The sequence below is a fragment of the Aplidium turbinatum genome, chromosome 1, assembly GCF_918807975.1.
Source record: "Aplidium turbinatum chromosome 1, kaAplTurb1.1, whole genome shotgun sequence".
Lineage (NCBI taxonomy): Eukaryota > Metazoa > Chordata > Ascidiacea > Aplousobranchia > Polyclinidae > Aplidium > Aplidium turbinatum.
Genome location: NC_137472.1, coordinates 13,891,703 through 13,918,382, shown reverse-complemented (window position 1 = coordinate 13,918,382; position 26,680 = coordinate 13,891,703). Strand labels below are relative to the sequence as shown.

The following is a 26,680-nucleotide window of genomic DNA, read 5'->3' as shown; positions in this document are numbered from 1 at the left end:
AGGTACTATAACATCGACCAGCAAGGTCTGAGGATAGTATTTTCTTTTGAACTGCTTGTGACAATAACTAAACCAAAGTAAAATTGTTTTAAAATACTTGAAATCAAAAACATATTTTATGTGCCGTTCTTCTCTTAACGAGTCTTTTCAATTTGATTGATACACCACAGATTGACACAATCTTTTTGCAGCGGAGTTGTATACCGAAAGTTCCCACTTACCGCACTGGGTGGTAAGTGGGACGCACAAGCTAGGGGCACACAAGCAGATGGTTGGCTGTTTGGGGGTTGGTGTAAGAAATACACGTAATTAGGCTTGTGTTTGTGCAACAGGGTATTTGAGTTGATGTTAATATCAGCTAGGAATTAAATACCGAAACCTACTTAGCATCACAGGTTCATTTACTGGCTGAAGTAGTTTTTGCCAACCAGAAAATGGCCATCTGTGATCTGAAAAATGTCTGCAAGTGTGGTTATTAGTAAATCAATTCTTCGAAACGCTTCACCATACGTTAGGCTATGTAACTGAAGGTACCGATTTAAAGAGCAATCTCCAATTTAGTGCATTGTATGAACAAACCTGATGTTTCGTTTCCTCTGGCAGTCTTACATGAAACAGGAAACAAACTAGTTCTGTATGACTATAAATGGGATTAGTACGCGTAGTTCAGAAGCTGGAATCAAAATATTTTAATAATCAAAGGGACATGAAGAAATCTTTTTATTGAGCAAATGTCTCGTGCTCGTTTAAGCAAGCACTTAATCAATCCAGACTTGTAGAAGGGCATACAGTATAGCCTTGAAATTCAGAAGGAGGTGAGTATTGGTTGGTTTTCGCCAAACCTAAGTATCAAATTTGTTGCTATTAATTTTGATTTCGACATCGAGAAAGGGGGTGGTCTGATTTTCTACTGTAAAAGTGATATTGGGATGTTGCAAGATAAGTTGTTAAGAAACTGCGTACAAGAATTCTCATTATTGAATATAGCGAAAATGTCGTCAACATCACGAAAATACAATTTTGGATGACAATTCACATCAGTATTAGCAAGGATTTTATTCTTTACATGTGCCAAAAAGAAATTAGCAAGGGTTGGACCCAGAGGCGATCCCATTGCCACACCGTGAATTTATTTATAATTTTTCTTTATAAAGGAACATACCTTCTGTGGCCATTAGTTTAATAAAAATGTCTTTGTTTATGGGTGGATGGTTGGGCTGGTCTTGCGAAAAAATACAATTGGCGATAATGCCTATAGTTTCATTTGAAGGAACATCGATGAACAATGATTTTACATCAAAACTCACCATTAACACTGCCAGTGCCTACTACGTGAAATCACGTAGTAAAAACAAAAATTTTGATGTCATTTGATAAATAGATAAATCTGGTCTTATTGTTTTCCAAACTGCATGAATCTAACTGTTTTAGAAAGAGGAAGACTTGTATTGTCTAAAAGTGGAAAGAAATTACTAGGTTTGTATTTAAATTTTTTCTGCAATCATCAATTATTTACAAAAAACTGTCATTTTTTGTAAAAAACTGTCATTTTTTGTGCAAAGTGAAGCTTATCCAGTTCTTTCCTCGCATAACGCATCAACATCTCCGTGACAACCTTTGTGCGGCAAGCGTAGTACTTGCCTGACATCTACCGGTGAAGTTTTTCGCAGTTTGAAAATTTTTTTCCGATATCTAAACGGAAGCGAAAAAAAGTCAAAAAAACACAGAATTTTTGTAGTTTGTCAGAAATTTTAGTCATTTAAGGCATTTTAAAAAAAAAATACACAAAATTTGTAAACATACTGTAAAAGACTGTTGAAAATGCAACAACTTTCATGTTTTGATTGTTTTTCTAGCAGTTACGGTTCTCAAAATACAGCTGTTCAAAATCAAAGCCTTTGCTCAAACTAAATCCTGAAAATTTTATCAAAAAAAGCGTGGCACTGAAAGAGTTAATTGATTCTTATAACATTGAAATATTAAGTTTTTTCACAAAATTGTTAGTAAAATTGAGCATGAATTTATTCGGCATGTATGGTTTGATATTAGAATCCAAGAATTTTGCCAAACAGTATTCAGGGGTAGAAACCATAGATACCACAGGACGAGCGGGAATATATTTTTTGTGGACTTTAAATAAACCGTCAATCTTACCCGGCTGCTTCTAGAAGGAAGATGTATGTAGAACATCATTCAGTTGGTTACTTGAAAAAGGCTAACATGAGTATGACCGAAAACGTTTGTAATGTTTAGTTAATTTTCATGTTATTATGTTATGTTGAATGCAGTGTGGTTGTTAGGTTTTATTTGTCAAACACATACGTTGGATCAATATGCGTGCGATGCCAAACATACAAAATGTCATTTTAGGATTAATGTTGATTTTGTGTGAGAGTATTGTATTTAACAATAACGTCACACACTACGTTATCAGTCAATAATCTTCCATGTATACGATTTTTATAGTTTTGACATGTTTGCATAATTCGTTAATTCGCCTAATTCGTCACTTGATTCTAATCTACTTGAGGAGACGAATTAGGCGAATTCTACTGAAGTTTAAATTGTTGGCTATAGCACGATCTTCGTATCCACCTTGAAGTATGCGTTTAATTGTCCTTCCAAAGACACGTCGGGTACTTTTGTGCGGTACCGAATCGGATCTTTTTGAAAGTCGTACCACGGCTTACATGGTTCGACTATGCAGTCGACAGTTTTGTGGTTTTATGGTAGGCAGGCTTAGTGTCACAAATATTGCACTTTCGTAATGCAAAGCTGTCTATTTTATCTCATAGAGGTATTATAAAACTATTGTTAATATAATTTATCATTGCGGTTGTGCGCTACTTTAAAACCAGAGGCTGAGATTTTATTTAGCTACACAGAATGGAACGATGGTGGGGGTTATTTTGACTCTCAAATATAGTACACTGGAGTCTAAAAGTTAATTTTACTTTTTGTTTAGAAAAAAAAAGAAGACAAACCTAACTAAACAGTGACACACAATAAGGAATACTTTATTTGAAGCCTGTACAGTGTACACGTACATTATGTGCTGGCGATGCATTTTCCACAACAAGATGTTAGTTGTTGATCTGCACTGGCATCTACAGTAGTTCTTCTGTTATCCAAAAAGGGTTAAAGCATTCATGTTTATCTTCGCACTCTTAAAAATTTCTTACTAGCTGTCCAAAATAATATTCCAACGCAAATATAACCTATTTTGGTAGTTATTGTTTCAGCATTTGTATTTCCAAAAAGTATGAAAACATGAAATCAGATTATCGAGGTATATAATAGTCAACTAGACAACTAAGTTGTGGTAAGCTGGAAAAAGAAATAACTAAAATCTTCTAGAACGGAAACACAAGTAGGCCTAAGTTGGCCTGATAGACTACACATCAGCACAGTCATCAAGCACTACAATAAAAAGGAATTTTCGATACTGTCAATGTACATGCAGAGCTGATTTTAATTAGTAGGTAGAATACTATAAGAAGTTTCGCAATGTTGGGCTAAGGTAATATTCATTGCCGTAATGAAACAAAATTGCTTTTACAAAAATATAGAAAGACAATTGGTTACCTATTTCTAGGTTAAAATTAATGCATAAACATTATTGAAAAGTCTTAGTCTACAATCATAAATGCTGTGCACCAGAGTTGTCCAAGTTTAACAATAAAAGGAGCATGCCTGGTGCTATAGGGTAGCCACTTTAACAAGTCGAAATTCTGCCACTGAAATTGATTAGAATGCAACCGCCAACCAATCAGAACATGTTATAAGAGGCTACCGTCCAATTGTGATCCTTCTCGCACTCATCCAGAGAGTTAATGCTTGTTTTGAACTTTATTTGGTAATTAAAGAAGAAAAAGAGCAATAGCAGTAGTGGGAATCGAACCTGCGTCAATGAAATGACTACTTTCTAGCCTTAACCCTAACCCCTAAGCCAACCAGCTGACAAAAAATCCATCACTTAATTTGCTTTCTATTATCTTCTTTTTGCCATTTTTTACGTCACCTAAACCGTAGCTTGTGATTGGTTGGCGGTTTCATTCTAATCAATTTCAGTGGCAGAATTTCGACTTGTTAAAGTGGCTACCGTGCTATAGAGGTCAAGTTTCCCAAATGTTAGCAATAATATTGATTCGAGTTGGTTGTTCAGTTCAACCAGTAGTCTGCTATTCAATTGGTTTAGATGATTTTTTGAGCAAGGTTTTGAAAAAAAGTAACAAAAAACGATGAATCTCTATTGATGCAATTTATGGTTAGCCTACAAATGTAAAAACTAGTAATTTCTAAGTTCATAAAATTTCCTATTTCAAAATCACAAGTTGTATTATGAACATCGACCTAGTGATAGTCGCAAAGTCACAATCCCCATTGGGGCGATGTTGCAGAAGACACGTTTACACATCACTACCTAAACAGTTGTCGTTCACAAAAAGGTCTAGTAATTTTTAGCGGGTGTCACACAGCATCAAAATATAGCTGATTTGTTCAGAGCAGGTGATGTTATGATATGGATTAGGCTATGCACTTGCTTGATGAAAAACAATACAAATTTTGAAGCATTATTTCCCAAGTCAGGAAAACATTTTTGATAAATCAAGCAACAAAATTGTTAACACTGGTCAAGACCTTTAGGGTAGCATTAGTACATTCTAATGAGGTCAGCTTAAAACAGCAAAAAAACGATGTCCGTTGTTGTAAATTCTTGCCATGCACGAAAAAAGTGTTACTTTCGCACAAACTAGGCTATGTCTAAGCAATAACCACAGCTGCTTGCAATCAAATATGTGGCCGTTCCATTATTTGCATCCTAGCCAATGTTTTTTGAAACTTTTTGGAAAGGGTCCCCGTCTTGGTTTTCTTATTCCTTTAAATTTTCTCCAACCAGAAAATCTTCGCAAACCTTCAATTTTATCAAATCCAGACAACGGCCAATAGTTGTTTTTCTTGAAAAAATATACTTTACCTAAAAATGAAAAAATATTTTGCAAAGATGTAAACATATAAAAAAGCCATACGAATACCAGTAAGACATCAGTCTATACTCATTTTGACTTCTTACACAGTTTGTTTGTTGAGTATATATTTATGTAATATAATCTTATAATAGTATTGTACATAGAATAATAATATTTTACTGATATAATTGATAGATATTAATATATGTATAATATAATATTGTATTGTTTAATATTACATTATACAGTACATTGATTGTTTCTGAAAGTTCCTTGGTTTCATATTATATATTAATATGTATAATACAACCCTAACCCTATTCACCTAACTACTTCCCATCGGTATTCGCATGACGCGATCGTGACGCGGTAAACGGCACTTTTTTCTTTTTTTTCTCGCGTTTCTGCATTTTGCACTGTCTTACACAAAAAGTAGTGTTTTGTGTAAAAGCAAACATTGTCAGTGATTGACATTTAATTTTTACATCAAAATAAAAGAAAACTTTGTAAAATGAACTTTGTAGGCGGGTTTAATAATTTTTTGCACGGGGCCCCCCGATCTAAAAGTGCTCCGGGCCCTCCATCAGACTAAACCCGCCCCTGTGGAAAATACTTCGGTTTACAACAAAAGAAAATTCGCGTTTCCTCCTCTTACAGCTAAGCAACCACTGGAATACCTCCAGGTCGCTCATGCGAAACAGCAGCGAATCTGCTGAAACAGTAGCTTAGAAAGCTCACATCACAGGCAACGTTCTGTTCTCACAAACAAAATTCCGCTATTACGTTGATTTATTACAGCTGAATCATTGCCTGAAGATAACAGAACCATTAGATTAGATGATTCCCCTCTCAACTGCTAGTAATGGATGGCAAAAGGCGATTCCCGCTGTCAAACCAAGAAAAATCTCTCGGCAGTTGCCGACTTCCGAGGAATTGGCACGAAAAAAATGTCGGCTGTAGACGACAGCTGGAAGGAAGTGGCTAAAAACCTTAACAGCATCTTCCACAATTATTGGAAACATTAGAAGGTTCCCAGAATAGATCATATATGATTATAATTATATACAGTATCATCTATTTAATAATTAATAATAATATATAATAATAATTAATATAAAATTATTCAAAGTCAAAATATGTTTGTTGATAAGATTCTTTACCGTCTTTCCATTGGATAGCAGAATCAATTTGCACAGGCGCGTTTGGCCAGACATCTCGAATTTGAGTTCTATTTCTTGTAACAGTAGTTAGAAACTCAGGAAATTCATAAATATATTTTCCTGTAACGTAAATAATCCGCTTTATTTTGCAATAAAATTTTAGCTTGGATTATATAACGGTGTTGATTCAGCAGAATCCAATTGAGCTAGTTACGTTAACTGACTTTCAGCTATAGGCAATGTTGCTAATAAATTCAGATTGCACTTGTTGTAATATAACTTTTTGTCATACCTTTGATAACATAAGGGACACCTTTGCCCAACTTAACCGCAGCATCTGGGTTGGCTGGTATGTTAAATTCAGAAGCTTTTTTTGGATAACCACTCACGCGTTGACCTCTAAAGTATCTCCACACGTGATTACCTGTTAAAAATATAATATTTATTTTTCACATTCTACCAAAGAGGATAAAATAAAGCTCTGTACTCCTTTGAACCAAAAGATAAACAAACTTCCTGTCGTCTACACACTACAGCTTAGTGGTGAGAGCCATAGTACGACGTTCGAAAGGGCGTGCGTTCGACACCTCTCAAGAGCGTGGGATATCTTTGGCGGGATACTTAATGGCATGTCTGAAGCTTTCTTGCCTTTCCATCCACTTAATGATGAACACACAATCTATTGGCTGCTGCGCCCGGATGGAACGACGTGATCTGTGGCCGCCTCAAACGCAAGAAGAAGATCCACTTAATATACTGTAAACCTTCATCTACAGAACATACAGCGTGGTACGACAAGACACAAAGTTCCGGGTGATAGAGATTGGAATCGATTCAAACCCAATATTGAACTAGCGCTGCTTAGCATCACGCTTAGCATTGAGCACTCTTTTGCGTTATTAATACCGTTTATCGTGATATAATTATCTTATTGAATTGCATTTATGCAAGAAATTATTAAAGCCAATTTGAATGCTATTCAACTACGATATACAAGTTGAAGTTAAGTGCTTAATAAATGCCGGCTCACTTTGCAAAAATGAATTAATGCAGTATGAAAAACAGTTAGTTTAATGTAACCTACAGTATAGGCTAATCCAGTCTAAAATATGTTCATTATACAAAAAAGCAAAATATAACTAGACTCATATCAAAATTTCCATACGATTTGCCTACTATTTTGAAACTTTTTCAGGTTTAATACTGCATCTTGCTTGATCGCCAAATTAAACAAAACTAACCTTTAAAGAAATAAGTATAGCTACTAGATTTTGAATGAAACGAAGCAGTCATATGGCCAGGTAGACCATTCCAAAGGAGTCCGATTCTTTTGGGGTACCCGTCCATAACACCAAAATCGTTTATTTTCCAAAAATAATTGCCCTTGAAAGCGTATAGCGCTTCAGTTCTATGATCTGCAAATACAAGAAACTAAATGTGAAGTAAAACACATCACAACCAGTGCAACAACAGATATTGAGAATATGGTTAAATAAAGTAGTTCTACAACAAATCTAGTACAAAACAACATTACATAACAGCTCATTTTCCACAAATTTTACGATACAAATACCTATTTGGTTTGAACAATGGCATTTCATACCACATCAAACCATTTTAGCTTAAAACGATTTGATTAAGCTCATTGGAGAGAAGTGAACAAGCAAAATGGTCTCCGTTCGCCACCGTTAACCATGAAACACTAATGTTTTTACTTGTTTGTGAACAGAATTTTTTATTCCTGACGAGGACACTTTGTGGTGTAGAGTAGACAACGTTCGATATAAATTTTATTTTCATGCATTTTTTCTGTGAGTATTAAAAATCAACGTACTGTAACTGTGTATCTGATTACGTTACTCTATTTTGTGTGTTTATACAGTAGTACAACAAGACGAACTGTATACCGAAGAAGCTGTATAAACAAAATCATTACCAAAATGCATTGTGTCGAAAGAGATTCTTCTTGAGCAGATATTTCTTCTAGAAGGCATGGGTGTTGTTCGCTTTTCCCCTGCAAATATAAGAAACACAAAGCGAAAATGAACAAAATCTTTAGTTGAATATTTGCATAAACAAAACAGGTAATAGTTTGATTTTATCACTATGATTAAATGATTTAGTCATACGTAAAATAACATAATCCGTTATACTCAATAAAACTGATATAAAAATGAAAACATAGTTGTAGCTTAAAGTTTAGCCTAAAAGGTAAGATGTTCAGAAGACATTCAGCGTTGAAGAAAAAAAGTGTTTTAAGTTTAGAAATTTTTACTAATAGTCTGGGAGCCTACGACAGAAGATTTCACCCCATAAGGTACAAAAGGTTTGACCCCTTGAAGTTACTGGGGTCAACCATGTCACTCACAAAAAGTATGGAAGATTGACCGCACCGGGTGGATCTGGACCCTAGAGCCCCCTAAAAAGCCCAAAAAGGGGGTTAATTTCACCCCATAAGGTACATGGACCAAACTTGGTGAAAACGAAGTTCTATGTCAGGACATCACAAAAATATCAAATCTAACAATATTTTCGAGTGGAAAGGTGATGTAAGACTCCCCCCAAAGTGACCCCCCAGGGGGTTAATTTCACCCCATAAGGTACATGGACCAAACTTGGTGAAAACGAAGTTCTATGTCAGGACATCACAAAAATATCAAATCTAACAATATTTTCGGGTGGAAAGGTGATGTAAGATGCCTTCAAAGTGACTTCCCTTAATGTGACCCCCTCGGAAGGTTTATTCCACCCCATAAGGTACATGGACCAAACTTGGTCAAAATGAAGTCTTATGTCAGGACATCACAAAAATATCAAATCTAACCATATTTTCGGGTGGAAAGGTGGTGTAAGATGACTTCAAAGTGACTTTCCTTAATGTGACCCCCTCGGAAGGTGTATTTCACCCCATAAAGTACATGGACCAAACTTGGTCAAAACGAAGTCTTATGTCAGGACATCACAAAAATATCAAATCTAACAATATTTTCGGGTGGAAAGGTGATGTAAGATGTCATCAAAGTGACCCCCAGAGGGTTTATTTCACCATAGAGTACATGGACCAAACGTGGTCAAAACGAAGTCTTCTAGGGCACCACAAAATATCAAATCTAACAATACTCTCAGTTGGAAAGGTGATAAAAGACCTACCCAAAAGTGAATCTCCTCCTATAGTTTAATTTACTTCATCCCTTTCTCGAACCAACCTTGGTGTAACGAAAGTGCTATGCCAGGACAGTACGAATGGATTAAATTTAAAAATATTTTTATATAGGTTTTGATGAAATACATTCACAAGCTGTCCCATGATGCATGAAATGGAACTATAGCCTACTTTACAAAAAGTTTTTGTATAAATCATATTAAGTCAATCGAAAAAAGGCAACAGGACATGACAATACATGGCTTTGTAACACCAAAAACAGAAAGTACACAAGAAGCATATAGGCTACAGTAGCCAGAAAATTGATCCAAGATCTTGATACCACCACTAAATGTGGACTTAATCGAACAACTGACTATCCAAATCAAAACGTTTCGAAATGAATCATTTGGAACGTTAATTTAGGCAGTAATGAACATTTTCCAGCTGCTACAATAAATAACCTAATAAACCCAATGCAGTAAATTTTTGTTTAATGCCATTTGCTTCATGTCTCCAATCAGTTATCGTAACTGTTCATTCATAAACAGAGATTGTTCGTGTAAATGTAAACGGTCGTTTCTTTATTCTTCATTGTCACTGCTGTCGCTTTCACTTTCTTCATCTTATTCTTCAGATTCATACAATTCTCCTGTTATATACAGAGATAAAGCAAGCTGTCTGCGATGTACCAGCCCCAAGCAATGTGGTTATCCGCACGTCTGACACTGACTGTCTTGTAATTGGCTTAGGTTGCTATGGAACTTTTGATCCTTCATTAAAGATATGGATAGAAGCTGGCTTGCAAAGCAATAACACGCAGCGGTACATCAACATCAACCAGCTGCATAGGCCTACCGCACTTGGAGTGACGATTTGCAAGTGTTTACCTGCATATCATGCCTTTACAGATTCTGATTACACCTCGTCATTTAGCAGGAAAGGGAAAGTGCGGCCGCTGAAATTACTCCAAGGAAACCACGAAGCGCAGGCAGCTTTTAGCCAACTCGGACACGACAAAGAAATTAGTGAAGACACTATCATCGCCATAGAGAACTTTGTGTGTAACATGTACAAAAACAAGAAAATTAATTATGTCAACGAAGTCCGTTTACAAATGTTTTTAGACGGCTACAAACCCAAAAAAGAAAATGAAAGGATATCATGCATACCAGAAGCTACTGTAGATAGTAGTACTCTACCACTTTGTTTACGAGTACTTCTCCAGAAGACAAGGCGCACACATCTCATCACAAGATGGTGGTTATCTTCAACTAGAAGTGAACAAGCAGCAACGTTGCTGCTAGAGTATGGCTGGAAAGAAGAAGGAGGTTCTTATAAAGTGGTGTGGTTTGAAGGTAAAGGTATAAAGCATCTTTAGATGTCTCTGCGTGGAATCTGATCTCATCCAGGAAAGTCAAGAAGAAGGTAAACAGCATTGGATGTCGCTTGGGTTACCCTTTATAAATATAAAACTTTCTCCTGGTCTATCAGTCGTTTACTTTCTTACTGTAAACATTAGCCAATAACTGGCTGTAAAGTTTCGTTTTAGGAACCTATAACCAATAGTTTCTGCAATCTTGAGAAAAATGCCTGGGTGCACTAAATAACAAATAAATGTTGAACTTTTTCCAGTTAATAGTAAGTTGCAATGTTGCATTATTCGAAGAAAAATAGACGTCTGTAAAAGATAATAAAATTACTATTGTATGTTACGCATATCTGTAGTGCATAATAGCAATTGTTTCGTACAGTCTTTATTTCTCTGTATATAACAGGAGAATTGTATGAATCTGAAGAATAAGACGAAGAAAGTAAAAGCGACACCAGTGATTGATTGATTGATTGAATCTTTATCCTCGGACTGGGAAAGCTTCTTGCAGAGCTTAATCCTGGCAGTTTCGCATACTTGTAGAGGCTTTGAATCACTGGCGCAGGCCCGGTCACCGAGATTGACTGAGTGAAGTTTCCGATTGTTGAAGGCTTGTTGTCGGGGAATTATTTCATCCATTAGATGCCGCTGAATGGAGAGCAGCCCTTAACGTGCGTTGCTCAAGCGCACACCCCGAGAGTCGAACCAGCGCCGCTATTGATCTTGAAGCTTCTTCGTTCCAGAAGTGACGCGCTAACCAATTGAGTTACCGTTTACATTTACACAAACAATCTCTGTTTATGAATGAACAGTTACAATAACTGATTGGAGACATGAAGCAAATGGCATTAAACAAAAATTTACTACATTGGGTTTATTGGGTTATTTATTGTAGCAGCTGGAAAATGTTCATTACTGCCTAAATTAACGTTCCAAATGATTCATTTCGAAACGTTTTGATTTGGATAGTCAGTTGTTCGATTAAGTCCACATTTAGTGGTGGTATCAAGATCTTGGATCAATTTTCTGGCTACTGTAGCCTATATGCTTCTTACGTACTTTCTGTTTTTGGTGTTACAAAGCCATGTATTGTCATGTCCTGTTGCCTTTTTTCGATTGACTTAATATGATTTATACAAAAACTTTTTGTAAAGTAGGCTATAGTTCCATTTCATGCATCATGGGACAGCTTGTGAATGTATTTCATCAAAACCTATATAAAAATATTTTTAAATTTAATCCATTCGTACTGTCCTGGCATAGCACTTTCGTTACACCAAGGTTGGTTCGAGAAAGGGATGAAGTAAATTAAACTATAGGAGGAGATTCACTTTTGGGTAGGTCTTTTATCACCTTTCCAACTGAGAGTATTGTTAGATTTGATATTTTGTGGTGCCCTAGAAGACTTCGTTTTGACCACGTTTGGTCCATGTACTCTATGGTGAAATAAACCCTCTGGGGGTCACTTTGATGACATCTTACATCACCTTTCCACCCGAAAATATTGTTAGATTTGATATTTTTGTGATGTCCTGACATAAGACTTCGTTTTGACCAAGTTTGGTCCATGTACTTTACGGGGTGAAATACACCTTCCGAGGGGGTCACATTAAGGAAAGTCACTTTGAAGTCATCTTACACCACCTTTCCACCCGAAAATATTGTTAGATTTGATATTTTTGTGATGTCCTGACATAAGACTTCATTTTGACCAAGTTTGGTCCATGTACCTTATGGGGTGGAATAAACCTTCCGAGGGGGTCACATTAAGGGAAGTCACTTTGAAGGCATCTTACATCACCTTTCCACCCGAAAATATTGTTAGATTTGATATTTTTGTGATGTCCTGACATAAGACTTCATTTTGACCAAGTTTGGTCCATGTACCTTATGGGGTGGAATAAACCTTCCGAGGGGGTCACATTAAGGGAAGTCACTTTGAAGGCATCTTACATCACCTTTCCACCCGAAAATATTGTTAGATTTGATATTTTTGTGATGTCCTGACATAAGGCTTCGTTTTGACCAACTTTGGTCCATGTACCTTATGGGGTGAAATTAACCCCCTGGGGGGTCACTTTGGGGGGAGTCTTACATCACCTTTCCACTCGAAAATATTGTTAGATTTGATATTTTTGTGATGTCCTGACATAGAACTTCGTTTTCACCAAGTTTGGTCCATGTACCTTATGGGGTGAAATTAACCCCCTTTTTGGGCTTTTTAGGGGGCTCTAGGGTCCAGATCCACCCGGTGCGGTCAATCTTCCATACTTTTTGTGAGTGACATGGTTGACCCCAGTAACTTCAAGGGCTCAAACCTTTTGTACCTTATGGGGTGAAATCTTCTGTCGTAGGCTCTCGGTCTATAAACTATGTGTTGTTTTCACAGTTTGAATTTTATTAATTAAGCACTTCAAACATTCAGCTTTTGCACTAAAATAAAATGAAAGATATTCTGAAGCAAAAGTTATGTTAAGTATTTACAGCAGATAAGTTTGAAAAAAAAAACTTTTAGGAATGAATCTTTTTACCATAAAGTTCTTGAATTGCAGCAATGTCATCAGCGTGAAGTCCAAGACTTGCATTCCATCTGTATGTATGGCACATGACTGCAAACTCTGGAATTCGGCAATGGCCTAAGCCGAGGCCGTGGCCGATTTCATGTACAGCAATGGGGTAAAGCAGGTATCCTAAAAAAGGAAAAATAAAAACTACCATGTTAACATGTTATTCTACGTAAATGGTTCCAAAACATAATGTTAAGTTTCCCAAGCATAATATGGTTAGCTCAATGTTGTGGATTAGTAAGCTTAATGTTCTATATATAATATACATACTATAGTATTGAAATAAACATACTACTAAAAGTCAATACATTTAAAAATGAAGCTTTGATGCAGTGGCTATAAAGCTCAATGCGTGTAGACTTAGAGGTATTACAAAACTGAAATGACAAGAAAGTGACACTACCAATGTACCTATGCCACCATCTCTGAACTTGAACCAATCATTGAAATGAACAGTGCCTGCACGAATACTAGATGGATAGAAAGCATGTGCTACCATACCACCTAACATAATCAAGAATAAATGATTAGTACTTTACTGCGCAGTGATTTACTGCTCAGTATGGAATAAATTTTGTCTGTCTCAAAAACTTGCTTAATTTTTGAGACAAAGTTATGTTATACTGTTGTACCTTAAAATACTGTTATACCGTTATAACTATTTTTGTTTCGACATTAAAGCATCGGATTACGCACTACTGACTAAACATGGACTTCTAAATAGTAGCATCTGGACTGGAAACTCAGTGGGCAACATGAGGCCAAACAGTTGGTACAACAGTTGGCCAACAGTGGGCCAACAGGGTTAGTTACTTGGCTGTTGGCCCACTGTTGGCCAACTGTTGTACCAACTGTTTGGCTTCATGTTGCCCACTGAGTTTCCAGTCCAGATGCTACTATTTAGAAGTCCATGGACTAAACCTCACATGTTAAAGTGAATGATTAGTAAGCAAGTTTACGTTTTAAAACATCGTTCGACGGTAAGTTAGTAACGTAATTTGAAGCAAGATATATCTTAGTTGTTTGTCATTTTGCTTGTTCGATCGGATTCATGCAGACGTCAAATAAACAGAAAGTGATTTAGGTTTTATTTAGTTTCACGTTTTCTACGTTTCACGTTTTCTACGTTTCACGTTTTCTACGTTTCACGTTTCACGTTTCACGTTTTCTACGTTTCACGTTTCACGTTTCACGTTTTCTAAATGTTGAGTGTAATCAACCTTTCACGTTTGTGTAGCAACAAAGATGCAACAAAATGCTAAGTTTGCTACTTCAATGCAATAAATGTAGAAGAATAGAAGATTTTTGCAAATATTTAATTGTCGATGTCTCGGTTATTGGACGTAGTTTGTAAGCTCATTTACATTATTTACAAAACAACATGTTAGCGTTACACTTTTAGGCTACATATAAAAGCCACAAAACTACAATTTTCCTTTTATTAGGATAAAGTTTGTAACGTGCAGATATCGTTAAGTCGTAAGAACTAAATTTGCTATCCTACCTCTTGCAGGGAAAGCATGTCCATCACCATGCACTCCAGTTTCAAATGAAAGTTCAAAATCTGCAGCTCTTTGATTTAAAGTTTCTTCGAAATTCAGGTTTGTGTAACTTGCCCAAAGTTCAAATGCTCTGTAGTTTAAAGTTATAATAGATATTAATTTTTTTTATATGTGTTTGTCTATGGCAATGTTTTTCATTGCAATGAATTTTGTCTTTACATGAAATTCAGTGGTTCAGTACACTATTAATAAAAATGTTTCCAATTCTATTTGTCCGTTAGTAGGGACATAGCCACTGGGGGAGGCTTAGAAGAGCAATCGCTTATAAAAAATATGTCTTTAATACTCCTAAATTACTACGTTTTAATGACTGAAAACATTTGCCCCTGCAACAGTTGCATTTGCCCCTTAAAATTTTCTTTATAGTTACGTAACTGCCATTTAAGCAAACCGCTTTTAAATTTTTAAACCAAAAGAGTGTTTTAGATTGTTTGATAAATTTGTTCGACAATCAACGCAAACAGTTTACAAACGTTGTTATACTTAAACTACGCAAACCAGAGAAAAAATATCGCAGGAGCTTGCCTTTTTATTATTCCATCAACTTGAGATGGCGAAAGATCAGGTGTGAAGTTGCGTATATAATATTTCAAATATCCTTTCCTCCACTTTCCACCTAAAACTGAGTTAGTTTTAACAATTTTCTTAGCTGTTATCATCCAAACGATGTAAGAGATTATGAGATAACTTTACAAAACACAAAAGGAAATTAATTTTTAGTTGCAGTAGTAATACAATCGGGAGTGACTTCTCTTTCTTATACCACAGGCCGGCAAGGCACAATAACATACTATAACAACTGTAACAAAGTTAAACTTCTTATTCGTGACTGCTTAACTGACTAAAAAACGACCTGCACAAGTCATTTGTTTCGTTAACACTTTTATGTGAACAACGAACCTGCTAAAACATATCTCTTGGATTTGCTGTACCCTTCAGCTTTGGATAAAGATTGATTTCCTGTTGAGTATATCAATTTTAGAGCGAGAATAAAGCTTCAGGTGTCAATATGACATAATTGTAGCTAAGTTAAGAGCAACACCAGGCTAATAGTGGCATTTCTCTTACAAACACTGTGCTGCAATGGCGTGCAAATGCAGCAATGATTGGAGTGACCCCAAAGTATGCCTTACAACTATAAATAGACCAATCATGCCAGACAAATTCGGCGTTATTGATTGAATGTATCTTGCATTATGTTTGCTATGAAAATACACAGCTTCATTTAATGACAATGTTTTAACAGAGCCTTAATTTTTTTTGAGTAAAGTGTTAGCGCTTAAATTAACTCAACGCGTGTATTTGTAAAGTTTGAAAATTTTTTTTGTGGACATTATTCTTTTTTAGAGACAGTTCACTATTTTTTTTGCTTTACTGCAATAAAATAATAAATATTGATAATCATTGATGAGAAAAAGCGTGGTCAGTTGTTGCGCATGTCAATACAAGCGTCTTAGCACTTTTTTTTGACACTGTTACACACAGACCAACGTACGTTAATGTATTTCCTATTTCAAACACATGACCTAACTTCAACAAGATAATGTTTTGGTATTTTAGTTTTTAGATTGAAAAGCATTAAGGTACATCAAACTACAAGCTCATCAGGCTGCAATACAAAAACCACTTCCAGCTTACTGGGATTGGTGTCGAAGTCTTGCACGTCACAGACTGGTTGAGATAAGGTTTTTATTGTAACTTGGTCTAGGATTCCAGTGACTGGAATTCCAAAATTGTCTTGAAAATTCCTATGAGTTCCAAAAAAATATAAAATTAAATTGATAACTGAGCAGAAGTAACGGATGCTACATTTTTATGATATCACAGAGTCTGTGTTGCTACTAACTTCAACTAAGTTGATGTCTAAATATTAAATGTCAAGATTAATCTATGTCTTGAAATTTTATTCTTCTTCATGTATCACACAACCGTTATGTCTTGCATGCAGCCTATGTTTTAAACGTAAACGAAGACAAGAAATCAAATGCGTTTGGTCTTGATCGCTTGGCTTCAAAACCCATAGAGGTTCACAGATTGTAATTATTCTTATGACAACAAAATATTTAACTGTTTTTTTTATTTATATATTCTATGCATTTTCAACAACAAACAAAATTCACAATGTTTTTGCATTACAGTATTTACTCTATACTATGTAATAATGTAAACGAAACAAGAAGTTGTTTATTCACCGTAGTTCTCTTGATATATTGCTGGTGTCAACATGATTTTCTTTTTTTAAATTTTCTGCTTTTTCTTCACTTAAAAATCCAAATCGTTGCAAATAATCCTGCAAAAGAAATTCTTTAACTGAACTATATAGGCCTACTGTACGGTATGAATTACAAAATCTTCCAGTTATCAGAAGCAAATATGTTTCAACGAGTTTAAAGTTCTGGTATTGACAAAATGTATTAGATTATATCTTTTTATTTTTCACACATTGTTTTTAAATTTTAGCAATTTTGTCTTTGGTGTTTATTTTTTAAATTACTTCTTTTCTAAAAGTTTTCAGTTCGGTATATAGCGCACAGTGGTGGCCATAGAAAAGTGGCATTTGATCTGAATACGTATGCTGTACAATTTATATTTACAGTATGTTGTGATCTATTTCAATCAATGACTTTTATTTCAGTCACATTCACTTATTGGATTGTCATGGAATGCTTGCACATGCTTAGCATTTATCGAACAATGACGAAAATCTTGTTGTAAATGATTCCGAAATAGCATTATACAACTAATTGTACAATGTTTGCTTTGACGAATTCTGTAGGCAAGTAAAGTTTAAATAAAGCCAAAAAATTCATAGCTTGCTTTTATTGTATAAAGAGAATAGAAACATCTAAATCCAATAACTCAATAAGTTACTTTAATTTTTATTTAGGTCATAATGCAGTTGTTTAATTATATCAACTTATTGTAGATGATAGCTACTGTTTGTGTATTTTTCTTAGCTAAAATATATAGCCAGAATTGCGTTTAGGAGACATTACTACCAACATTGTTGCTCATTTATTGCAAAACCATCAAACGATAAATGCCCATAATATGGGTGGCTATGGTATATATTATATATATTATTATATATATATGAATTATATTATTATTATATGAACATATATATATACTATATATAACATATATAACCATATATAAACATATAAACATATAAACATATATAAACATATAAGCATATATAAACATAGGCTATATATTATATGAAATAACAATTATATGGGATGTGTTAGAACATAGATTGAACATTTTGATTTACGACAATTAAAGGTTCTTACAATCGTATCTGAGAGATTCCATTGGTTTAATACTGGCAAGTATCCCTTGGAAGAACTTTCATAAAAGATCGCTTTCTCAATATTAAATGAACATGAAATTGCTATAAAATTGACTAAACATGCAATCTTTACCTTACACAACATTGTTTTAGATAAATAATATGACAACTGTTAGCTGAAAATAAAACAAACAACTTATCAACACAAAAATAATGCAACTCCACGCTCAAGAAACCAAACATTAGGATTCATGGCAGTTGAGAGGGTTACTTGAGGATAACTTGTAACAAAATGCACTATATCTAAAGAATAAGCTACAAGTTTTTTTCAAGTTCCCAGGCCTCTTTGAAAATGTTGCTGGCTCCTAAAATCAGTCGGGCCCAAGTACATAATTATTCCCTGGATCCCCTGTCAACGCTACTGCTAATATTGTATTTGGAAATTTCCATTTTTGATAACGAGTTTAGTAGAAAATACATATTAAAGATGAAATTTAATAAACTACATATCTTGGAGCAGTTAAAACTTTGTTTCATGAAATACTAATTAAATACCATCACTTCTTTCATTTCAGCCGTTCTTATGCCTGCGAAACAGGGGTTTTCAAACTGATTTGCAAAAGCGATTTAGCTCCATAGAAATACATGATTTATTGTAGAGCAGTGTTCTACCAGTATAGTTCACTTAAATAGTAAATGTGTACATAAAGCAAAATTTAATTTTCTGAAATGTTTACACTAAATATTTAATCAAGTCGGATTTCATTTGACATGCTGCATATGAAAAAAGATTTGGCTTTACATCTCTGCTTTCATTCGATTTTACATAACGTTATGAATGAAGCTACTGCATTTCAAAAATTTAGTTGAGGTTGCTCTATTTGATCCATTGCAACATACAGTATGACAGTATGCTGAAAAATGCGGTTACTTAGCTTCATTTATATGAATTTGTCGTTGAAAGCGTTAATTAACAAAAACTAATTTCCAGTTTTCTTTAAAAAAAAAAAGTGAAGGGAGTTCATATGGGAAGCCATAGCTGATCAAACATGATTAATCTGTTGAAGAATAGAAGAATTTCCAGTGTTGCAGTTAAAGGAAACTAACAGATTTGTTCAGGGGGAATTCTTTTTCTCTGAAAATTTCCCTTCTCTCTGATCCAGTCGCGTGAGATTTTAATCAATATTGTTTGACTGAAACCTTGAAAAATATTCTGACAAAACCCCCCCAAAAAACAACATTATGTCAGCTGAAATCAGTTTAAAATAGTGTACGTGACTTCACAGTTTCAGGAATGAACAATAAGAAAACTAGAACATGATCTAAAAAGGACCTTAAGACAGTCTCCTTTTACAAAATAACCAACAGGATAAATTCATCTCTATAAATAAGCACACTATGGTCAGCATCTGCTGCACTTGCTTTAGCCTATTCACGCTTTTCACAAACCATAACTTGTAAAAGCATCCTGAGCACAAGTTTTTTTGTAAGCAACAAAATTGATAGAAAAAAGTCTACCTTTTTCCAGGCCTCTGTAAAACTTATTGAAAAAACGATATTGACTTGATTAGCCTACTTACCTTGCCTAGAAGCTATCACTTGTTAAATGATATCACGTGGCTTGCTTAAACAAGGGACAAATACCGAAAAGAAATAAACCTATCACGGTCTTGGCAGCATGCTGTAATTAGGATTTATTCATATATTTGTTGGACCGAGCACGTGTTCGACTTTTTTGGCAAGACTCCCCTTTACTTGAGGTCAAAATGGCATTAAAATTCATTAAATGAAGTGGATTCAGCTCTACGTCTCAAAGTTTATAAGAATAATAATCAAGTTGAGCAAACTTATAACTTTTATCAATTTCTATGCAGTCAGGTACAGTTAATACGTTCAAGTAATTTATGTGTATATAAAAAACTGTTTACTTTGATCAAACATTACTTTTCAAGCAACAACTATTTTTTCAGAGAACAATCGAGTTAAAAAATTTTTCAATTGTTTGCCATTCATTTATTTTGGGACATTCTGGTTTCGTCTGGTGGTTGAAGATTTGGATTAAGCAAACTGAAAGACAAGAGAGCTAACCTTGCTATATGTTTTTAAGCATGTCATTAACTCTCTCGTCTTGACACATACATCTGCTATTGATGTTCGTCGGCCATGGTTGTTTTTGGTTGTCAAGCACGATATGCAAATGAGTAAGGTTGTTTGTGAAGACCTAGATTGCCTTTCCAAATTAAGAAGCGAATACCCTGAAGTTGATAGCCTGTAAAGATTGGCCCACTTGTTTTGTAAAGTAATAATTTTTATTATTATAGGTTTATTTCTAGATCTCCGCTGGACCACTGTTCTTCCCTCTTCCATACAACTCTTACTTTTGCTTCCTTTTCATTTTGCAATAAAAATCCCAATTGTTACAGAATGTAACGTTTTTATTCTTTTCTTTGTGTTTCGCCTCGCCTTCCACCTTATGTGTAATCGCATGTGAATGACCTCAGGTAGTACAGCCTTTCAAATTAGGGAAAAATCTATTCGTAAAAGCCTTGATTTATTAATACAATTTACATCTTTACGGTTAACTTTCAGCGACCAATGAGAATGTGATATAGGCTACTTGCATAGGTACAAAAGGACAATCAAAGAGAGTTCAAAAATCGTCGTGTGGGTAATTGAACAACACACTTCAAGAGCAGCTCCCTTTTTACAAGAAGCTAGTGGATAGAATAAATTCTCCGCAACATCTTTATAACAACTAAAAACTTCACATTGCCAACCACGCTAACCGGACCTGCGTCAATAGTTCAAAGCCTCTGCAAGTATACGAAACTGCCACAAAGAAGCTTTTAAAAATTTTGTTCTCAGTTTAAAAATGCCGGCAACCATTGCACAGGACATGTTTTAACTTGTTCCAACGTTTTAGTGCATGGCCTTTTTCATTACAAAATTTTCTATTTTCACTTAATCCATCCTACGTCTTGTCATCAATTGAACATTGCATGAGCATCAAGGAGACATGAGAATACTTTTATAGACAAAAAGATCTTAACAGGATATGGAAATGTCTGATCATCTCTACTGGGTTAAGCTGTTCTTACGATTACTTAATTAGTTTCAAATCGTGTTTCCTGTTTTTCAAATTTTTGATTGATGGAAATTTCACCCTTTTTTGATTGTTTGCATGCCTTTAACGTCATTTAACATTTCAACAGTTTTAAATAATTGTTAAAAATAACTTCAAAAAATTCAAAAAGATTTGAACCTACCTCAAATAATCTTCTTCGCAAAGACATGCATGCATTTCAATCCATTTCTTTACGTGACCTTATTATGTTTGCAGTAGGCTATAATTATAAATTTGCTGCAATGCATGCAATTGTGCTCTTAAGACAGAGTCACCAAGGAAAGGAAAAATTAACTGATCAAAGTCTATTAAACTTCTTGAACTGGAATTTATGCACTATTTTTGTGCATAACAGTTATTTTCGGTGATTGTTAAATTTGAATTTAATCACTTTTAAATCTACCACATTTCAGTTCAAATAATCGCTGAAAAAGATATTGAATGTTTTAGCATGATAAATGATATATCATGAGAAATGCCGTATTGATTGTAAGGTTAGTGTGCACATTGTGAAACAAAGTATCCTCCACTTCAGCACTTCTTTAATGTTGTATTTTGTTAATGTTTTCTAAATAAAGAAAAGCATAGGAGGATGTTTAAATGAAAAACAACACAAAAACTTTTCATCGACATGAAAACTTGCTTTGGAGTTGAGATGAAACCTATTAAATGAGGTAAATGGTTGACCTTCTCTGACTTCGTTTTTGTTGCAAGACTTTTGCAAAGAGTAAAAGTTTTATACTTTTTGTGTAAAAAGGAGGTCAACTCTGCATAAAACAACGGTTTGCTGTTTCTTTCTATATTCCTTTAGTTTACTCTATGAACTTATGATTAGACGTACCTAGCGGCACTTTTAAATCATTTTTACTTTTCAAGTAAGTAGCCATTTTAACATGACAATTCTCAGTAAGACCCAATGACACCGTCAACCAGAACATGTTTTAGTAGCTACCGTCCAATTTTGACAGGAGTGGAAATTCCTTGTCAATGTATTCCCTAGCCCTAACCCTTTAGGCCACGTTGGCTACGGCGAAACGTTCACTTAATTTACTTTCTATCGAAATTGTTTGCGTTTTTTTCTGATCTACCTTAATTTCTAATTGGTTGAAACGCTATTCTATTTTTACTTCTGATTGGTTGATTGCTTCGAAGCTTTACTGGCTCTTACAAAACATGTTATGTTAAAGTGATTACCTTCAAGTAAACGGTATTCTGACCGTTGAAAAGTTTACCACAAAGTTCATAAAGTTTATGCTGACAAGTTTACACATGTGAGATACTATAACATACTTTAATCATAAAATAAAATTGATATTTGGAACAGCGGCCCTTTATGATCGCTTGGGTTCTTTTAAGTTGTAAAAATCTAAGTAGTTTCAGTATTGTTTGACGTTTAATGACGTCACAAAACTCTGAAAACAAAATAAAATTAAAAATACATTTTCAATGAAATTTTGTACTGTAAAAAGTCTAAAACAAGCTGCAGAGACGGCTTCATTTCTTGTTAGTGGTTATGTTAAGTCTGCTGAGAATTACAACAGAACTGCGAATTGTTTTCTCAAATTTTATTGATTTTCAAACATTTCATTATTATTCTTTTTTACGTTTATAGAGAATGATTATTATAACTATTGAGTGTTTCATTCTCTGTTATATCATCCCTCCACTACTTTTTGTTAAAGAAATGTGTGCAATTTCTATAAGGTCAGTTGAAGGTTATATTTAGCTGTTTTCAAATTAAAAATACATTCAATAATCATTTCAGCGTTATTTTGGCATTATGTTTGGAAATTAAAAAAAAACGTTGGCATAAAAAACATTGACATTAAAATTTCAATGTGAGATTTTTGAAAGGGCATTGGTCTACTTGGGAAAATGACAATTGATCACACTCCAAAGCCGCGAAATCATCTCATCATCACAAGACTGTCCTTATATGGTTATTGTGATAAATTATGAAAACAACTTTCAATTCCGCGATTATGCAACGGGATTTCGAGAGACTAATTGCTACGGAAGACAAACAGACTAATGAGTGAAATTCATTTTTTCGGAGACAAACAAAAATGTTAACTCTTTTTATGTAAAACCAACCTTAGCCAAATATCTACCGGGTTAGTGTCAAGCTTGTGAACTTTAAAGGTGCACTGCAACGAAAATACATGGCTTTTGTATTTTTAGATCTTTCTGAAATAAAAGGTTTTTCAACAATTTTTTATTTTTTATGTTACCATTAATTAAAAAACCTAACAAAAAACTTTCTTGATTTGAATGATACTGATTGGTCAAAATTTTTAATGACGTCATCGAGTGGCAACGCCGTATCCAAGGTCTACTGCTTTGCGTGCAAACACAAGGAACAAATCGCGTGGGCTAACGAAACATAGAACAATTTTTTGCTAAGGGAGTTTTCACAGCCTTAAAAAGGTGGTTGCTTGTATTGCTCCCGGTTGTACTAACCGGAGAATCGTCAAAGGGTATCCCTTTCATCGTTTACCTTTGAATAAAGACGACAAGCTGAAGAAATTGATCTCTGCGATGAAACTCAGACCCACCTGTAAACAAGCACTGCCGTGTGTGCAGCGATCATTTTCTGGCCAGCGATTACCATCGTGATCTACAAGCAGAGCTACATGGCACCAAGCCCAGGCACCTGCTCATCCCTGAAGCTGTTCCTTCTGTCTATGATTTTTTAAGATATGTGAAAGCCACTGTCAATGCATTGCCCACAAAACTCGATCGACGTAGGTACAGATGTGTGAGTACGATCGGGCATTTGGATCGAATAGCAAAGCGAGAAGACAACAAGACTTTGAAACAGGTCAGTAGGACAGTAAAACATTGGCAGGGTAGGCAACTCTGAATACATAGGCTACTTTTGGTTCATATAAACCACTTGGTTCAAGCAAATCATTTTCCTGCATTTTTTCCAGATTCACCAGGCAGTGAATAAACAATTCAAATCTAAACCAGACCCTCAACCACCTATCCATGCAAAACCTGAACTACCCACCCTTGCGGAAGTTTCAGAAACTGCACGAAAACCCCCTAAGTTGTCCACCATAGGCACACAAACTCAACTTCTTCTCTCTTCTCCTTGCTTTGCTCCATGTCGCCAGGCAACTAAGACCATCACACCCATAAAACTTCGCTGCGAAGTTGGCGTCTGTTTGGTTCAAAGAGAAATCCTTGTCTGGTTTCAGACATCTTGTTTGTGCTGATCTTCTATTATACTCAATATACAATGACCTATGCGACGTTTCCAAGGCAAATGCGAGAAGCTGTTAACTTGTCTGCCACCCGATGACGTCACAAGACACATAGCGCCATCCGGTGGCCGTTTTTCTTTTGTTATATTTACCAAACAAAAAGGTTTATACATTTTTTTTTAAAGAAGATAATACTTAAACAGCAAAAAATCACCAACAAAATGTTTATTTTTCATTTCAGGTCTCCTTTAATGTAGCGATGATCGTAATTTTTGGCATAGTAGAACGTTGTGTTATTTTATGATTGAAAACGTCTATTTACTAAAGCAGTAGTTTGTTTTTTGTAAGTTCTATTAGCTCCCTGCTCGAGTGCTCGATAGCACTAAAGATGCTTTGCTTGTCAACTTCTCAGATCAAAATTGAGCGACTGGCACAATAATTGTCTTGGTTTTACTGTAGACTACCTGGTTTCTCGTTTAACTTTAGAACTACCACTACCTGGTTTCTCGTTTAATCTTAGAACTACCATACCGGTCAATTGACCGGTGGGCATGTCAACAAACGTTTATTGAAACGCTATCGATCAGATCATCTGCTTCAGTTTAGCAAAGCTTAAACCAAAAATTCAGATGATAGATACAGAAAAATATGCTAGGTATATGAAGTTCAAATGAATAATAACATGTTAACTGCTTCGCTTCACCAAAAATTACACTGAAATTAACACCCTAGCAGCGTACATGTGCACTTGAACGAAACAAAATTTTTCTTGCAAATATGCTTTTTGTCGTATCCATGCTCTTGCCCGGTAATTGAAAATTTAGATGAAGTGGACGGAAAGGCAAGGAAGCCAATCTTCGTGTCCACTTTCAAGCATACCTTTAAGTGTCTTGCCAAAGACACAGTCGCATGTCAGACTAACGCCGTTTCAAACTTCGAACCATGACACTTACCACTTGGAAATGCAGGTATCTCCTGTGGCACGATAGAGGGTTAGGGTAGAGGTACAATTACAAAATTACAATACAAGTAGAGTAAAAGTACAAGACAAGGTAGAGGTACAATTAAGAAACAAAATAAACCAGATATTAAACAGGTTGGCCTGCTTTGAGTGTAAAAAAGGAAACATTTTCTACCTTGGTGAGAGACCTGAGACAAGGAGGCTAGGTTCTCGTAGTCAGGAGTGTAAGAGGTGGTTGCAAAGCGTAAGCAAGCTGCAAGATGGTCGTCAGTCATTGTTAATCTGTACATGGACTTGATGATATTTATGTGCTAAAAAATAGACTTGCAGAAAAAAGTTGATCCAAAAAGAGGTGTTAGGTTCAAGGCAGATCTTCTGGGATTGGGATACTTTTTCTTTCTCAGTAAGATTCATAACACCGCATGCTCTCCAAGTTGAGAGCATGTTGACATCGTATTAATTTCAATTTTATTTTTGAAATTCAGAATTTTATCCTCAAAAGTTTTCAAGTCGAAAAGTGGTTTGATTTTGGCAGAATTGTCACCAACATCACGTGACAGAAAGATTGCCCGACGGAAAATTGCCCGTATGGGAATATTGCCCGCCGGAAAATTGCCCGTGTGAGAAGATTGCCGTCGAGAAAATTGCCACACGGAAAATTGCCCGTCTTCGAGTAAGAAATAGCTGCGAAAAACATCCAGCTGTGAGTCTGTAATGAACCATTGTTCCTCAAATATTCTCAACTTAGCAACCTTGCAACCAGATTGGTGCGACGAGATATAATTATCACGTTTTGACACTGATCTTTGTCATGTTTTAAGCGAAATTTATGAAGTAGCCTACTTTAATCTGTAGCAAACTTGAAAATGTACATTAGGTAATTCGCAGTAATAAAGGCACATCACATCATAAATTTATCATTTAGACATTGAAAGTAGCAACAACTTTCATGCGGGAATGACAAGTATGGGGAAGGTTTAATTGATATCAGAAATTTACATGATTACTATTGTTGCTCATGTGTTAACCCCAGCGATCATACAGAAGGCAAGTAATGAAAATACATCCATCAAAACACCCGGACGATTCCATGATAATATACAAAGAGTAAAACAATTAAGAAGGGTGGCAACATAACAGTTCGTGTCATGTGCGTTGTGCATGGCAGATCAGCAAGTTTTCACTTCTTAGTTAACAATAACAATATTGCAATACGAGAGTTCGCGTGTAATCTTGCTTTGCAACTTGTAGATTTTTTTTCACTGCACTCCCAATAAATCGTAGTAGGCTACCACTTTTATTCGTCTTATTCCGATGA

At 35.2% G+C, this 26,680-nt stretch overlaps 1 protein-coding gene across 1 annotated transcript; it reads right to left on the bottom strand.

The window, feature by feature from the left end:
• Positions 1-6,089: 6,089 nt before the first annotated feature.
• Positions 6,090-25,637, bottom strand: LOC145779617 (matrix metalloproteinase-14-like). Its single transcript, XM_082591287.1, has 8 exons — positions 25,538-25,637; positions 15,674-15,733; positions 13,623-13,715; positions 13,176-13,334; positions 8,067-8,144; positions 7,372-7,545; positions 6,423-6,554; positions 6,090-6,250 (listed from the first exon to the last, which is right to left on the bottom strand). Exons 1-8 carry the CDS (start codon positions 25,635-25,637, stop codon positions 6,090-6,092), a joined length of 957 nt encoding a protein of 318 aa, XP_082447413.1.
• Positions 25,638-26,680: the final 1,043 nt, after the last annotated feature.

Coding starts and splice junctions, on each gene's coding strand:
- LOC145779617 (XM_082591287.1), bottom strand. CDS start 25,637: ATGACTGACGACCATCTTGCAGCTTGCTTACGCTTTGCAACCACCTCT. Junction 15,734..25,537: donor GTCTCAGGTCTCTCACCAAG/GTAGAAAATGTT, acceptor TATACTCAACAG/GAAATCAATCTTTATCCAAA. Junction 13,716..15,673: donor CAAGAGATATGTTTTAGCAG/GTTCGTTGTTCA, acceptor TGATTATGTTAG/GTGGTATGGTAGCACATGCT.